An 18,385-nucleotide genomic window follows, 5' to 3' on the forward strand; every position below is an offset into this window, starting at 1 on the left:
GCTAAGCTCCTAAGGGAGAGGATCTTAAATCTAAGCCCAGACAGGACAGAGGATCAATCCCGTATTACAGCCATCCGTATAAATGGGCTCTCCATTTCCTGTCATTATCAGCCTCGACCCTTTTCTGGTAAAATTGTTGTCAATGTTCAAAATCTATAAGGATCTTATTTTTATGTTTATAATTATGTATTTTATCAATTTGTGTTTATTATTTACCCTGATATCTCAAATACAGTTAGAACAGCTTATGTAAGTTATTCACCCCAGAGGTAAACTTTATAAATGTTTTACTTAAGATTTAACTATAGTTGTGGCCTGGCTACATATGTCTTGCTATATGAGAAGCATCTGAACATCCCTTTCATCACCAGTCATCCTGCAGATACTCTGAAAGGAATCAATATCTCACTACATCTGCTGCCTCTCTTCCATATGAGCCAAGCACTTGAGCTAATGAACTGCCTGGCTGATATATCTCCCCTCGAACAGTGGCATGGAAATACAGCACTGCTCCTGTAGCAATTCTTTAATTATTCTTCTATCAAACTGAACCATGTCTTACCCAGCACAAGTGGAACTTTTCTTTCTATCTGTACTACAAGTGAGAAATCTTAACTTCTCAGTGTAATAATGAAAAGTTTGTGAGAGCCCAGTGGAGAGCCCAGTAAGAGCATGCACAAACAGACTATGACTGTTTACACAGACTATGCAGCATTTGCACACATAGCCAGTATTTAATATTTATAAATACACATGTACATTCTTTTTTTTCTCAAAGTGTAAATAATTTTAATGACAATAAAAATTCTATTCTTCTTATATAAAATATATACACAAACCCACAAAAGTTGGGGAAATGCAAAAAACAGCAATCTGTAATTTTGAAAATTCTTTTAAACCTTTATCTAATTGAAAAAATTACAAAGAAAGCATTTCCCATTGTTTTTAATTTGCTAAAAACATATTAAAGAGAATGACCAAATTACAAAAGGTTCCAACAAAAAAAAAACAACAACATTGTATAGTTTGTAAAACATGAATAGTCAGTGGTAATAGTCACCGACCAAAAATATCCAGCCTGTGACCACTGATAAGGGTCTAGAAGATGACCAACTCAAACAGCAGCAATAGATGAGCGATCGTCTCTGACTTTACATCTACAAGGTGGACCAACTAGGTAGGAGTGTCTAACAGAGTGAACATTGAGTGGACACGGTATTTAAAAACTCCAGCAGCGCTGCTGTGTCTGATCCACTCATGCCAGCACAACACACACTAACACACCACCACCATGTCATTGTCACTGCAGTGCTGAGAATGATCCACCACCTAAATAATACCTACTCTGTGGTGGTCCTGTGGGGGTCCTGATCATTAAAGAACAGGGTGAAAGCAGGTTAAAAAGATATGTAGAGAAACAGATGGACTACAGTCAGTAATTGTAGAACTACAAAGTGCTCCTATATGATAAGTGGAGCTGATAAAATGAACAGTAAGTGTAGAAACAAGGAGGTGGTTTTAATGTTATGGTTGATCAGTGTATATATTTATACAGTATATATTGCATCTCAGTAATGCATTGAACCACCACGATCTGCTCAAACAGCAAGGCTCTAAAACTGTGGGAGAAATGGAGTGCTAGTCTTGATGAGTGAGCCTATTGAAACAGTGGCAACGACAATAAATATTGTCCCTAAATCTTACAAGGAAGAAACACTAAAGGGAAACAGGACTCATTCTTCTTGGGTGGCCTAAAGCATGTATGAGTTTATATTTCATCCAACCAAACAGGGCCCATTTCCCCCATTCGTGGCCACGTTTCTGCCCTGATTGGCGTGATCTTCTTTGTGATGACCCTGAATTATCATATTGCTCAGCTGATTAGTGTGAATAACCTTGTATTAAAATAAAACAGTAACACCCTTAAAAACAGTTTAGTTACTTAAACCATACACTTTGATCCAGATCTTTGGTGGACATTGAAGTTTAACACAAGAGTGTTTTAGATGAAACCTTATAGAACATGAACTGTGTACATTTCATAAGCTTCCAGATGCTGGTAATTGTGTTCTTATAGAGTAAACCAGGACTTAATTGGTTCATGATGAGGACATAGTTAGCCTAATGTGGAGCAGAGAAGTGCAGCACAAGATAGGACATAATTAGCTGTGATTAAAGGAGTTGAGGAGTAGAAAATATCTGCAGGGTTGCTGAGCAGAGGAGAACCATGGAAAGGACAAAGTGTCATGGTTTAAACATAATTTGACATGGCAGAATCAATGCTAATGTTGTATTTGCTGCTTACAGCTAATGTGTAAACTTTACATATTGACCTCATGCATCAGGGTTTTGGGATTTCTGCTATCTGTAATCCAAGAATATCCAAAAACAGTGGAATTAATTAAGAGCTCACTTGATTGTGAACAGTATTACCCATGTTCTAGCCTTGTTTAGTTCATAGTAAACCTGTGTTTGGTTGTTAGATACATCCGAACGTTTTGACAATTTATGTGGTATAAAATGAGGGTTTGAGTTTTATTTCTGACCTTGTACAGATACCCCTGTTTAATGTACTTTTAAATAGGTGCAGTAAAAAGCCATAAATATAGGCATAGATAGCAATGTCATCCTGTTTCGCTCTGTGGTGTGTGCCCTGATAGGATTGTAAATAAGCAATGGAGGAATTGTTATGGCCTCTAAATCTCTGCTTATCTTTTATTTTCATATTGCCCCAAAAAGCCAGTATTTGTCACTTGCTTTTGTTACTTCCATATCAGATTAGATAACTAATCGAACCTAAACCAGTGAACCAGATAAGTAGTGGTCACGCTTTATACCCTGACCTCTATCCCTGAGCTATGACCCTATGTTACCTTTACACCTAATTGTCTGTTAGCTCAATAGAGACACCAAAGTTCAATAATTCTAACAGGCACACTTTTTTCAAACATAGCTGTATTATGAAATGCCTAATAGGTAGGCAGATATATGACCAAATATAGAAATGTGTCTTTAAATCCATGACAGGTACAACGTAGTTAGGAGACTATTAGACTTTTTGAAATGCTGTGCCTCAGTCACAGGTCATGAGTTTTACAGCAGGATAATTACTCAAAACACACATCAGAAACCTGCAGTTGGAAAACTGCACCTGTCGAACCTGAGAGAGCTGAAAGAGGAGGGGGTCAAACTACCAGCGGAAAACTGCAGAAATTATATTAAGAATTTTAAAAAATCAATCAATGATTCCAGGTATTTCCTTTAAAAGCTGTGCTACAAAATATCAAGTCAAAGGTACCTATATTATTGACAATTGATTTAATATATTTTTTTCCATAAATCAATGTAATATTTCTGTTCTATTTATTTTAAAATAAAGAACAATGCATACAATACACTTCTGTCATTCTGTTTTAAAGAAGATACCAATAATTTTGGCCACATATGTGTAAGCAGGTGCATTGGCAGATGGGTAGATAAAGCTACATTGAATTAAATCTAGATCTAGTTAGATGAAAATATACTGGGTCAAAATACACATACCATTTTTGCATCTAGTGAACTTCACATTTTTATTGGTTTAGAGACCACTGTGCAAAGAATTACCACCTTAAAGCTTTCTGAACAACGAAAAAGCAAAACAAGTCTGAATCCATGCTGATGTAAAGCTTGTTTGACTGTGTACAAAGTCAAGGTCATGTTCCAGCAGCTTCTAATTTATAACAGACCTACTTTGGGTGATTATTTAATTACATCTAACCACCAGGACACAATTTTCTTTTTGCCCAAGATGACAGCTTATTATTTGTTTTATTTCTGACCTTGCAGAGAGACCGTGGTTTCATATTCTCTTTAATGGGTGCAGTTACATTAGCTATCTTCATAAAAGCACAGTCACTAGCTCTAGTTCATGACTCTGTGTCACCAGCTGTAGTCAATCTTGTAAATAGCATTATAAAACTTTCTACCTCACCAAATAAATGATCTCAGCTTATGTATTTTTATTATGACAGAAAAAAATCAGAAATCATACAAACCTGGCAAAAGGCTGTTAGCTTTTTTTTTTTATACTTAATTTAGAAAACTGTTTATAAACCTTTCTTGAATTCATGAATTCATTAATATAACATATATAACTGTTTTGGACCTGTTTACATTGATGAAAGATGTTGGGTATACAGTACATTTAAAGAACTATACTAGGTAAGTAGTCTAGCAGTTATAATATGTAATAATATATGTAATAATGCTTGAAATCGGGGTAAATATGAAGCCCTGAGATAAAGCAGGTATGGCAGGAAGAGGCTGAGAGCTGCGGGTTCAGTGCTGGTGGAGAGGAGTGCAGTGGAGCGGTGGTTATTACTATAGGGAGGAGTGAGAGCATCACCGCTTCTACACCCGTGGTCTCACGGCAGCTGGTAAATGCTGGATGCTGCATAACTGTAAGGGATCCAGGGTTTGATCCAGTGTGGGGGTAGGTCTGATCTAATCCGTTTTACTTGGTCCGAGTTAAAAGAAACCGTCCCGCTGCGTCTTTGCGCGTAATGGGACTACATGACTGGAGCGCGCAGGGACTTTGCGGTGTCCAACATGACACGGATCCTGTTTACGCTTTTTTACGCGTTTACCTTCGTTCAGAGTGAGTACTTACATTTGTTGTCTTTCTCTTTTACTCCACATGTTCTACACACTGGAACTAAAGATTTTGTCTGGACAGCAATATCCAGTGATGATTGTGGGTTGAATTGTCTGTTACGGGTTACTGGACACCTCAGTGTAACTGCTAATTTTGCAGTGTAATATTTATAAAAAATATTGTTTAAGAGTTATTTTCTTAAATATATTCTGTTTCTTTATTTTAGATAGTATTTTTGATTGATCATACGACCCTTTGCTTAACATGGTTTACGAATTTAAAATAAATTAGCCAAACTCACAGTGGCAGGTATATTAAAGTAGTCAAGTCAAGTCAAGTCAACTTTATTTATATAGCGCTTTTTACAATAGGCATTGTCTCAAAGCAACTTTACAAAATCCAGTACCAACAGATACAAAACCCCCTGTTGAGCAAGCCGAGGGTGACTGTGGCAAGGAAAAACTACCTGAAAATTACAGGAAGAAACCTTGAAAGGAACCAGACTCAGCAGGGCCCATCCTTCTTGGGTGGCCTGGAGGATACTTTAAATAAATAGGATTTACACAAATCATACAAACACAGAATTAAATGAACTAAAAGTTATAACTGGCAATAAGTAAATAAATAATAATAGAGTTATTAATAATAATAGAGTTATTATTCAGTTCAGAATGTAATGAAGTCTGTAGTGAGTTCTTGTCATTCTTGGTGCAAATACTCCAGGCTCGTCACATCCGGCAGGAGCAGCATCGTTTGCACGGTCATCTCGACTTCAATCCTTAACCTCGGGCGGTTAAACAGGTTTCCATCAGAAACACCTCGGGGTAAAACAACAGAAAATGTAGTTAAAAATTTACAATGCTAGTTGAAAGAATATAAGTTTTACGGTCATGAAGGTTTTCACAGGACATCAGCGCCCATCTCCCCACCGTCATCAAACCTGAGTGATCGGATAAGAGAGGCAGAACGACAGCAACCCAACATCCCTGATCACCACAAGTTTCTATGACCAAGAACCCCCAAGCTCTGCGCCACTGTCTATAATAATCAAAAGCCTGAGAAAATAAATATGTTTTTAGTCTAGACTTAAACATTGAGACTGTGTCCGAATCCCGAACAGAGGCTGGAAGATTATAAAGTACACATTAGCCAAACTTAGTACTTTCCACTGTCAGTGAGAAGCTTTGCATGCTATAACTGTTGGTATCCTCCAGCTCAAACCGCCCCCACCGCCCATAACAAAGGCCCCATGTACTATGTAAGAGTAATTAAGTGAGTAAGTTGGAAAGTTCATGAATTGTCATTGGACCCAGTGTTTTCAGGTATCTTGGGACATGAGCCCTTATCAGAATGAGGCTGTTGGTGCAAATACATAGATAAACAGTTAACTGTACTTAAACAGAACAGAGAATTGTAATTAATGTCTATTATTGCATTAATTGGGAGGTGCACTGATACAATGGCCACAATAAGTAGAAATGAAGGAACATTGCCACAGGGCCTCTAATTCTGCAACACACTGAAACAGACACTCTGTGATCAGAAGGAGTTAGTTAGAAGTAATAATAATAAATAAGTGAATGGAATATATTCAAAACACTCAGAGTATATACATATTTTATGCAGTTTTAATTTTTTTAAATTGTTCTCGTTATTGTTCTAAGCAAAATTACTTTATTTGCTGATCTGAATAGAACTCCCAGCATGCATTCTTTACCTTCTATAATTGGACTAGTAAACAATGCACAAAATGATTTTAATATACATAATTCTTATTCTTATTTTTCTTATTTTTCTAAACATTATTGTGCTCAATATCATGTTTAACAATTTTCAGCAAGTTAGCAAGTTACCTGTGAGTACATAAATTCGTTAGTCTGTGGAAATAATCATGTACCTCACTGGACCAATTTCTTCTCTGCATTAACTTTTAGGGTGGCATGGTGGCTAAGTGGGTAGCACTGTCGCCTCACAGCAAGAAGGGCCTGGGTTTGATCCCTAGGTGGGGCAGTCCGGGTCCTTTTTGTGTGGAGTTTGCATGTTCTCCCTGTGTCCACGTGGGTTTCCTCCGGGTGCCCCGGTTTCCTCCCACAGTCCAAAGACATGCAAGTGAGGTGACTTGGAGACACTAAATTGTCCAAGACTGTGTTCGATATAACCTTGTGAACTGATGAACCTTGTGTAATGAGTAACTACCGTTTCTGTCATAAATGTAACCAAAAGTGTAGAACTTTAAGACGTTAAAATCCTAATAAACAAACAAACATGAACTTATATTATATAAATACTTTATTCTAAATATAAATGCTATATTCTATATTAATGCAAGTGTGCACCCTGCAAGGCTGGATCATTTATTTCATTATAATAAGAGGAGATCCAAATTAAATCAATGAACAAAGCTAATGAATATGTATTGTTAAATAGGTTTTACTTATTTTTAAAAATTCCATCCAATGTCATTTAAATGTACTAGCTAGCTTGGCTAGTTTCTTTTGTACACATACAGGGGTTGGACAAAATAACTGAAACACCTGGTTTTAGACCACAATAATTTATTAGTATGGTGTAAGGCCTCCTTTTGCGGCCAATACAGCGTCAATTCGTCTTGGAAATGACATATACAAGTCCTGCACAGTGGTCAGAGGGATTTTAAGCCATTCTTCTTGCAGGATAGTGGCCAGGTCACTACGTGATGCTGGTGGAGGAAAACGTTTCCTGACTCGCTTCTCCAAAACACCCCAAAGTGGCTCAATAATATTTAGATCTGGTGACTGTGCAGGCCATGGGAGATGTTCAACTTCACTTTCATGTTCATCAAACCAATCTTTCACCAGTCTTGCTGTGTGTATTGGTGCATTGTCATCCTGATACACGGCACCGCCATTGGATGCACATGGTCCTCCAGAATGGTTCGGTAGTCCTTGGCAGTGACGCGCCCATCTAGCACAAGTATTGGGCCAAGGGAATGCCATGATATGGCAGCCCAAACCATCACTGATCCACCCCCCATGCTTCACTCTGGGCATGCAACAGTCTGGGTGGTACGCTTCTTTGGGGCTTCTCCACACCGTAACTCTCCCGGATGTGGGGAAAACAGTAAAGGTGGACTCATCAGAGAACAATACATGTTTCACATTGTCCACAGCCCAAGATTTGCGCTCCTTGCACCATTGAAACCGACGTTTGGCATTGGCACGAGTGACCAAAGGTTTGGCTATAGCAGCCCGGCCGTGTATATTGACCCTGTGGAGCTCCCGACGGACAGTTCCGGTGGAAACAGGAGAGTTGAGGTGCACATTTAATTCTGCCGTGATTTGGGCAGCCGTGGTTTTATGTTTTTTGGATACAATCCGGGTTAGCACCCGAACATCCCTTTCAGACAGCTTCCTCTTGCGTCCACAGTTAATCCTGTTGGATGTGGTTTGTCCTTCTTGGTGGTATGCTGACATTACCCTGGATACCGTGGCTCTTGATACATCACAAAGACTTGCTGTCTTGGTCACAGATGCGCCAGCAAGACGTGCACCAACAATTTGTCCTCTTTTGAACTCTGGTATGTCACCCATAATGTTGTGTGCATTGCAATATTTTGAGCAAAACTGTGCTCTTACCCTGCTAATTGAACCTTCACACTCTGCTCTTACTGGTGCAATGTGCAATTAATGAAGATTGGCCACCAGACTGGTCCAATTTAGCCATGAAACCTCCCACACTAAAATGACAGGTGTTTCAGTTATTTTGTCCAACCCTGTAGGGTGTATAGGGTAACTTCTAGCATATACTGCTTCTACTGGCCTGTTTTTTTCTTACAGTTTGCTTACAATGACCCCTCAGTGTCAGGCTAATTAATGTGACAGTTACAGGTAATTTGTCTGTCTCTTGCATTTCCTACACTCAGCATGACCAGGGTAAATTGTACAGCTTCGCTACTGGAAACCACTAATTATTTAATTACCAGATAAACAGTGCCGAAGCTTATTTATATCCATTATGTAGAATCGAAGCTTTGTGACACTTATTGTACCTGCTTGTACTGCATCCATGAAAAGCCTGCAGTGTAGGAACTACACATAGCTTGTTTGAACTGAAATAAGCTGAAGAAACTATACGGTCTCCCATCTTACTTCATATAAAGTTGAAAAACATGTTTTAGGCCCTTTTCCATTCATTCATGGTCTGGTTTACCTCTGCTTTACAGCCCAATTCCACAAAGAAATGAAAATATGGCAGAGTTCCTTGTTAAGTAACAAGCATTTCATGATATTTTGTCTGCCGGGAAAACCAATCAGCTGCGATAGTTTAAAATAGTTCCCACCTGTTTCACTATTTGCATTGTCCCCCAAATAACTACTAGATCCTATAGACTTGATTAATATTAATTAATAGTAAATTCAATGTTGCGTTGATTAAATGAATTTTACCAGCCAAAATGAAGCATAACTTTTAGTATTTTGGAATAAAATAAAAACCGTGTACAGAATGTGTTAGCCTGGTATTGCCTATATCATATGAAGCTTAAAATAGTCACTTTGTATTTAATTCTAAAAGTTCTTCTAAAAAGGGTGACGTTATCTGCGTTTTGTTTTTATTATCTTAAGAACTGCTTGCTCTTTCCTTCCTGCACTATATTTTCTGGTGGCTGGTTGATTGTGGATTCAGGAACAGAGCAGTCCGTGATGCTGCAGAGTCAGCAACAAGTCTTCCAACAAGGCAATATAACATGCTGCTGATGTTCAGACATCTGGAGTTACTTTAGAAGAGATTAAACAACAGGACTGTAATATATGTGCAATACACAGACCTGTAGTGTTAAATGATGATAATAATAACAACAATAATAATAATTAAGAGAAAATAAGAAAATGTACTTTGTTTCAATGGTATTGTAATAGATTGCAGATATTTTTAATCTGTAACTGTGGCATGGCATGCTTTGTATTTACTTTAAATGCATTATTTTACAACAACACAGTTAAATGACATTTCTATTTCATCCAGGTTGTAATGTAACCAAAAACGAATCATTTCATTCAGCATTATCACAATCTTACTATTACACAGGTAATACTCGTTGTTTAAGTATTATATATTATTTAGATCAAGCCCCATCATTGTCAAGCTGCCACTGTTGGGTCCCTATGCAACGTCTTTAACAAACATTTGGTCATAATATTAAGCCACCTAGGATAAAGGGTCTGCTAAATGCCATAAATGTAAATGTAATAATACCATGTTTTTTCATCATACCTGTATCACTCTGATGACTGCTAGTTGTTAAGCAACTATACCAGCTCTATGAGCTTTGGCAGTTTAACCATTGGTTGGACAGTAAACAGTGTGTACATTGGTAAGACTCTGAAGAAGAAAGTGACATGTGGGTGAATTTTGAACCTGTCATAACCATTATTTACAATTTTTGGCAGTTGACACACATGCCACCAACAAAGCTGTGATACCCTAATTCAAGCCAACACAACTTTTAAAATGTTGACTGAGGAGTTGTGGTTAAATTGTATGTCAACTAGGTTGCCAGTTGTTTGCTTTATGACTTGACAGTACATTTCTAATGTAATTATCTAGGGCTGGGTCTAGAAACACTACTGACAGGTTGTTGCTGAGTTTTAAAATGATAGTGCTTGGGATAAAAAAAAAACAGCTTGATCACTTTTGTAACTTTATGAATTGTATGTGCTGAGTTACCTTGATTTCATGAAAAAATAATCACTATAAAGGGTATGCTAACCCTGCTCTTTAATCTAACTTTAACGTTTTAAAAAATACTAATACAATAGATTATTTTTTTATGTGCAGATAGCATATGTGCAGACTCTGAGGAGCGGCTGATGAACATGCTCCTATCGAAAGAAAGATACAACAAACTCATCCGACCAGCCCTGAACAGAACCGAGAGAGTCACAGTTAAGCTCCAGGTCTCGCTGGCACAGCTCATCAGTGTGGTGAGAAGGATCTAAACTACAATCTAAATTCTGTGTGTATGGCAGACAGGGCACCAATGTATCGCTGGGCAACACAACCACAAACACAACAGCCAGTTTTTGACATGACAAATTATGCAAACCTCTCAGAGACAGTGACCAAAAGAGAGGCAGCATCCTTACCTAGAGTCATTGTGCCAACTTAAAACAATTTTAGGAGCAAAATGTCCATTAGTTGGTAAGTTGAAAGTGTGTTTTTGTAAGGCGTATAGCCATTGCAAGGCTTGTGCATGTTTTAATATCTGCACACAGTATTTAGGGGGACTATAAAGCCAGCATTGAGCTGGCATTCAGTCTTTGATTTATAAGGTCATACCCATCAGGCAAATATAAAGCAGTATATTCAGTTTATGAGCTTTTAGTGTCCTTTTCTCTTTGGGTAATTGAAATTGTAGTAACATATAAAGTTTAGCAGTATATGGAAAGAACTAAATTGTATTTCTTTAGACAGATGTTCTATTGGCTCATTTCTCTTTACTTTTTTCTGCCATAAAGTTCCCCACACATTCTGGACAGACTGCCAGTTCTTGCTGCTAAAAAACATCCTTATAACATGATGCTACATCCACCATATTTCACAGTGAGGACTGTGTTACCTGTGTTGCTGTGCCTTGTTAGGTTAACACACCAGGTAAAATTAACCCCCCCAAAAAAGATCCACTTAATTAGTTTTATCAGTCTGCAAGTATTTTTTTGAGGAGATCAAAAAAGCTCACCGATCACCACTTTTCAGCTCTCCAAACAAAGGTTGCCAGATTCACTGTTTTTTTCTGTAAAACTAAATGCATTTAAGATATTGATATTGATATTTTGCTAAACTCTGGAGTTAGAATAGAAGAGTGTTTATATGTTTAATGATTTTAAAGCCTTTTATTGGTTAACCTAATCTGAGTGTTTTTATCCAATCCACACAGAATGAACGAGAACAAATCATGACGACAAACGTGTGGCTCACACAGGTACGCAGCAACAGTTCACAACACTCCAATTATTAGCAAATTACGACCGACACGGCTTGTGTCCTTGCCCTTGAACATAAATTTGTTCATAGTAATGCCTTTCCAATAAGCAGAGCAGCAATCAGTTCCAGTCACAAACATTCATTACATTCATACCCAAGTGTGTAATTGAGTATCATCCAGCTGTGGGAAGCCATTATTTTAAAATGAACTGGACTGTAACAGAAATTAATTTTTTTTTTTTTTTTTTACAGAACTGGAATGATTACAGGCTGTCCTGGGACCCGTCTCAGTATGAGGGAATCGACAAGCTCAGAATTCCATCCAGACACATCTGGCTTCCTGACATTGTATTATACAATAAGTATGTGTTATGTATTTGATGCTCATGTTAATAATGCATTATAGATGGTTTAGAGTAAGGCTAATATAATCAATAATGGGTGAAAAATTGAAACACCGATCAACCAGTGGTATCCCAAATACCCCACAAATAGTGCAGGTACATCCATCAGACAGCAGGAATTACAAATCTGCAGTGGAAACCTATTCAACCTTCTCTCCCTCAGGCAGTTGTGCCAATTGTGTCTGTTTGGGCCAGGTCAGTTGCAATAACTGGGATTCGACTTGAGAGCATGAGATTTCAGCGGTCATTTCAGTTTAAATGTTGCTGGCATCCTAAGGCTCCTCCTGACAAAATTAGTGCAATTATTATAAAATTATGCACATTTATACGTCTACATTTGTAGTTCTATCTTTATACTAGGGCATGATGTAAAGCTTCCGTCTGTGATTATAATGCATTATAGTTCTGTCTCTAATTATTCAAATAGTAGAAATGCATGAAAAGGTTTTTCTGTTCATGTTAGAATGGCAGCACTCCTTGAAAAAAAAACTGACGCATGCTCATTAAGGGTGGGTGAGATTTAGTCATAATTTAACACTGCTTCTGCAGTCTGTACTGCTTTTGTGTGTAAAAAAATTTGCACACAAGCTCTTAATTCGAAACACGCATCAACTGTTGGAAGTAAATCTTTAATGACCGTTTAACCTCAAGCATTGACTGACATTGACTGCTTAGTTGGTTATCAATTAATTGGTTAATCATTGTCATACCTATGTGAAAAATCATGACATTAAGTGATTTTGCATGAGAGTATGCTGTTACTGCAGCAAAAGAGGGGACATACCAAATACTAGTTAACTAAAATAAAATAAATACTAAGATATTCTAAAATGTATGTCATAGTGGTATGTAAACAAATTGTTATGCTACATATATGATTCGGAAATAAATACATGGAAAGTTGTAGGCAGTTGTAGCATAGTGGTTAAGGTATTGTAAGTAATCAGAAGGTCGCTGGTACAATCCCCACCACTACCAGGTAGCCACTGTTGGGCCCCTGAGCAAGACCCTTAACCCTCAACTGCATAGATTATATACTGTCACAATTGTAAGTCGCTTTGGATAAAAGCGTCTGCTAAATGACAAAAAATGATAAATGAAGGAAAACAATACAGACACAAAAAAATAGACACAACTATTTATATTATACATACTGTATATCAATAAAATATATGCTGGTATCTTACTATAAAACTTTAAAATTGACTGTTTTGGTTGAAGTGGCATCCATTAACATGTTTTCTCCTCTTCCTTTACTTTAGTGCTGATGGCACCTATGAGGTGACGGTTTTTACCAATGCTATTGTGCTGTTCAATGGTAGCATTGCTTGGCTTCCTCCAGCCATTTACAAGAGCGCCTGCAAGATTGAGGTCAAGCATTTTCCCTTTGACCTGCAAAACTGCACTTTAAAGTTCCGCTCATGGACATACGACCACACAGAGATCGACCTGGTCCTGAAGTCTGAGGTCGCCGGCATGGATGACTTCACTCCCAGTGGAGAGTGGGATATCTTGGCTCTTCCAGGGAGGAGGACGGTTAACCCTCAGGACCCAACCTATGTGGACCTGACGTATGACTTTATAATCAAGCGAAAGCCACTCTTCTACACCATAAACCTCATCATCCCTTGCGTTTTGATCACCTCTCTGGCCATCCTGGTGTTTTATCTTCCATCAGACTGTGGTGAGAAGATGACGCTGTGCATCTCTGTCCTGCTGGCGCTCACCGTCTTCCTCTTACTGATCTCCAAAATTGTGCCTCCTACATCCCTTGATGTCCCACTGATTGGCAAGTACCTGATGTTCACCATGGTCTTGGTGACCTTCTCAATTATCACAAGTGTTTGTGTGCTAAACGTGCATCACCGTTCCCCGAGCACACACACCATGCCTAGATGGGTGAAGTTAGTCTTCCTGGACAAACTTCCCACCCTGCTTTTTATGAGACGGCCACAAGGTAACTCGGCAAAGCAGAAACTACGGCAGCAGAGACGCCATAAAGATGGCAGGGCTCTGCTCGGGCTTGGCTATGGAGCTCCTAGCAAGTCGGCCATGACGTCCTCTGCTTCAACCCTGCTTGCTGCATCATCAGCTTCAGCGCTGTCTTTATCGGGACACTTTTACAACAAGGGTACCAGTCTTTACAGGAAAGCAGAACAGCGACCAGCAGAGTTTTTGTCAAATTGTAATTCCATGTTCCAGGAAGGCAGGGGGGCTTCAGATCTGGGGGCAGATGTTCAGGAGGCGGTGGATGGAGTTCGCTATGTAGCCGATCACATGATGGGCAACGACGATGATCAGAGTGTAAGTAATTGACTACAGTATTGCATTATTATTTAGACAGTAGTGATTTGTCCTCAGAACAGTAATCACTCAAGTATTAAGGCCAGCATACTCAACACACCATGCTGAAAATACTAGAAAGCCTCTTGAACTTGAATTCTGCTGACTGAAAAACAATGAAAGTACAGTAGACCCTTGACTTATGGACTTAATTGGTTCCAAAGGGCTGTTCTTAAGTCAAAATGTTTGTTAGTTGAACCTATTTTTCCCATAAGAAATAATGTATATAGAATTTATCTGTGCCAGACCTCCTAAACCCCCCCTTACCTAACCTTTCTAATGTCTTAAATGGTCTATTTTGTTATAAGTATAAGTATATTTCCCTTAAATCTTAAATTATAGAATAGACATTCCCGTAATAAACAATAATAAACAAAAATACATAGTAGTACTGTACATAAAACACATACTACACATTTCATACACCATAATACATCATCAAATACACCATAATACATTTCCTTCTTTTTTTATAAAATGTATCTACCAGAAACAACAATAACTCTCATATTTCTCTATTATTTCCTTCTTTATTTCAATAGTGTTGTATTTTGTAGGTGTAATTGCACGAAAGAAAGAATACTTTACTCAGCGGACTTTCTTCTTCTCTCTCACTCACTGTCCCCTCTGTCTGATACACAGTGACAGCTACTGGCAGGAGTAATTATACAACAACAAACGTAATAGATTTTTTTAATTTTCTCAGCTCTGCGCTCTCTCTCTGCACATTCTTTGGGGACATTTTAATATTTAAAACACCGGAAAAACACCGTCCGCTGTGCGAATGTTCGCTTACTGTATATATATATATGGAGGGAGACGCTCGGAGTCAACATGTTCGTGACGTCACGTGTTTTGCGAATTTCTGTTCATAATCTGAAATTTGTTTGTACGTTAAATTGAAAAAGAACGTTCGTAACCCAAAATGTTCGTATGGTAAACCGTTCATAACTCAAGGGTTGACTGTACAATGTACAACTTGACTTTGTATTGTAAAGTGCCTAAAACACACTTAACATGTGTTTTATATTGTCCTATATGCAACCTCTACATTGCTGCACATTGCTTATGTGGATAATGATATTGTGCATAGATTTTAATTTGGAATGTAAATCACAATTTATAAGGTCACATTAGATAAATTCCAATGTGTGCAATTTTGACTGTACTTAGATCAATACTGTAATTAGATCAATACCAGAATCCACCACACTTTACAGAAGTCTATTAAACAAACTATATACTTATAGAGAACTCAAAATTCTCAGAATTCAAGCCCACCAAATACCAATAGAACCAGTACAGAATATGGAACATGTTAGTCTTTAACTGCAAATTGTTAAATCTACTTTTCTCTAATTTCCTCTTGTTGGAATTGTGCCCCCAGCACCGCCCCCATTCTGGCCAAGAAGACTATCACACGTAGTAAGCTCCCCAGATCACCCATTGCTAGTGTAGGCGTCTTGACCAGACAGCAGAAGCTGATATTGTACTGCAGCAATACAGTTTCGACTTTTTTCCTCTCAAACAGGCAAAGCCAATTATTTCCCTCCCAGCAGCACAGCTGAGATACAAAACTTGGATCTTAGCGCTGGTCAGCTAGCATATTTGACTGCTGCACCACCTGAGCGCACCAGTCTTTTCTATTCTTATATCCCAGTTCGGTTTGCAGCTTTCATTTCATTTTATGTCTTTGTTTCATTATTTTGTTCATTCATTCAATTCTTATTATCTTTTTTTGATATCATGGCTTTTTAGCCACAGTATTGTTCTGCTCTGGTTAAGCAGCCTGCAACTGGCTTCAGTTCTCTGTCGCAGGTATGGGGTTATATCTACAGCCTCTGTGATGCTATCCAAGTATCGGATAAAATTGGTAATTCTAGATAGATACAGTAAGTCACCTAAAACTGGATTAATTAGAAGGAGTTTAGTGTATTCCAGTGCCCTCCATGGCCATCAGATCTAAATCTAAAAAGCAACATTTTGATGTAGTAGTTAGCAATAGTTATGAATGAAAAACAAATGAAATTATAATATTTACTTGAACTTAAATAAAAGCATCAATAAGCTGCTTGCAAATTGCCATTGCTACCAATAAATGATTCATTATTTGACTGTACGTACACAATGATTAACTTTTGTGTAAATCTTACCATTGAAATAGGTTTTGCATTCGTTTTTAGCCAAGCAGATAATCAGTCTATTTTATTAGCATAATCGTATTTGTTTTGTTTGAGCTAGAAATGAAAAATAGCACACAGCACAACAATGTTGTATTGTCAAATACAGGATTGATGTTTGCTGTCCACTAATTAAAATAATGTAATTACATCATTTCTAAGCACACTGACTAATTTGTTAATTTGACAGCTTAATGTTGCATTTCTACTTTTAAAGACAGTCATTGGGCAGGTCATTGACTGTGTTCTTAAATAAATCAATATAGGAATTTAAATAATTGTGGCTTTCAGAAAGTCTACAGTACAGTAAGCAGGGAGAAATCGAAGTTGATATGCTCTTAATGTGCAGCATAGGAGTTCCCAAACCAGAACTTGTTTAATTTAATCAGAACCTTTTAAAGCCTCATTGCTTCTCCCTTTGCCATTTCATTGGTCTACCACTAATTAAATGTTACATTTTTCCCTAGGTCATTGAGGACTGGAAGTACGTTGCGATGGTGGTGGATCGGATGTTTCTGTGGATCTTTGTGATTGTGTGTGTAGTTGGCACGCTGGGCCTCTTTCTCCAGCCGCTCCTCCAGAACCAGATTGTTCCTGTCCATCAGCCAAGTGCTGATTCCTCCAGAAGGGATGGGATGTAAGAGATGATGATATGTGGATGCAAAATAGAATTAAGGACTAATGGATACAATGCAGTAACAGCTCAATCAATGTCTAGTAGTCAAGAAAAATGTACAGTACTGTGTGGTGGTTAGAACAAATGAAGCTCTAATGACTAATGACTCTATTTTACCAGACAATGTGGGAATTTAGGTACAACTACATCAATTTTTGTTATTGCATAGCAGTATCCAAGCCTGAAGGTGGCTAAAGGTTCTGAATAGTGAAGGGCAAAGTTAATTAATTTGGCAATTAATAACCACTTACTATTTCTGTTACTATTTCAGATGTCAATTAAGTTGACAAAAACAGGCCTACAGCTTATTTTGCATTCAAGTGTAAATCCATGTTGTGACACCTGACTCATCAAATAAAAAGACTGTACAAAGCAAACTTGGTTAGGCAACATTAAAATCTAGCAACAGCAGTACACAGTGTCATCAATGCAAAGCACCAGTGGTCTCAAAAACTGCTGCAGTGCCACTGCTACAGTGCCAGTGTTACGGTGCCAGTGCCATCTCCTTCTGAGTGAGTGAATGATTTACAAGTCAGGTGCATCAAATTTAAAATAGAATCAGTCCCACATTTTCTGTGACTTAATCCTAAATGTCGTAAATTGCACTATGTACCGTCGGTTATGTAGCAGCATTAGGTTATACCCCCGAGAACAGAAAATGTTTATTAAACTAGACAAGGAAACACTATTTTTGTTAATAACTTTTTATCATACTTATGTGGTTATTATTCATTAAAAATGATATATGATGTTGTTTATACACTATATGGCCAAAAGTATTTGGGCACCTTGTTTTGAAACAAGAGCTTGTTTTGAAAGATCCCATTCTGTGAACCTTTCGGCTGTGACAACAGCCACTCTTCTGAGCAAGGTACTCAAATGACTTGTTACGTCTAAGGGAATTTTTGCTCATTTAGTCTAAGCTAGTTAGGATGGCAGCGCGGTCTAATGTACAGCGTTCAGGTCGCAGTCTCCACTGGAGGCATGGGTTCGAATCCCACTTCTGACATCTAATGGGCCAGCTGTAGCCTAGTCGCTAAGGTACTGGACCAGTGATCAGTGGGTCGCTGGTTCAAGCCCCACCACTGCCAGGTTGCTGCTGTTGGGCCCTTAAGCAAAGCCCTTAACCCTCAATTGCTCAGAATGTATACTGTAACTGTAATGTATGTCGCTTTGGATAAAGGTA

The 18,385-nt window shown here is 38.1% G+C and overlaps 1 protein-coding gene across 1 annotated transcript; it reads left to right on the forward strand.

Annotated features, from left to right (window-relative positions):
* Positions 1-4,590: 4,590 nt before the first annotated feature.
* Positions 4,591-17,164, forward strand: chrnb4 (cholinergic receptor, nicotinic, beta 4 (neuronal)). The gene is made up of 6 exons (XM_063004449.1): positions 4,591-4,639; positions 10,451-10,596; positions 11,550-11,594; positions 11,849-11,958; positions 13,263-14,304; positions 16,991-17,164. The coding sequence occupies exons 1-6, from the start codon at positions 4,591-4,593 to the stop codon at positions 17,162-17,164; spliced, it is 1,566 nt and encodes a 521-aa protein (XP_062860519.1).
* The last annotated feature ends 1,221 nt before the right edge of the window (positions 17,165-18,385 follow it).

Source organism: Trichomycterus rosablanca, chromosome 11 (genome assembly GCF_030014385.1).
Source record: "Trichomycterus rosablanca isolate fTriRos1 chromosome 11, fTriRos1.hap1, whole genome shotgun sequence".
In the NCBI taxonomy this organism is placed as follows: domain Eukaryota; kingdom Metazoa; phylum Chordata; class Actinopteri; order Siluriformes; family Trichomycteridae; genus Trichomycterus; species Trichomycterus rosablanca.

Excerpts from the sequence above, each read along its gene's own strand:
- chrnb4 (XM_063004449.1), top strand. The coding sequence starts at position 4,591 with ATGACACGGATCCTGTTTACGCTTTTTTACGCGTTTACCTTCGTTCAG. Across the intron at positions 10,597-11,549 it reads TGGCACAGCTCATCAGTGTG|AATGAACGAGAACAAATCAT; the intron begins GTGAGAAGGATC and ends CAATCCACACAG. Across the intron at positions 11,595-11,848 it reads CAAACGTGTGGCTCACACAG|AACTGGAATGATTACAGGCT; the intron begins GTACGCAGCAAC and ends TTTTTTTTACAG.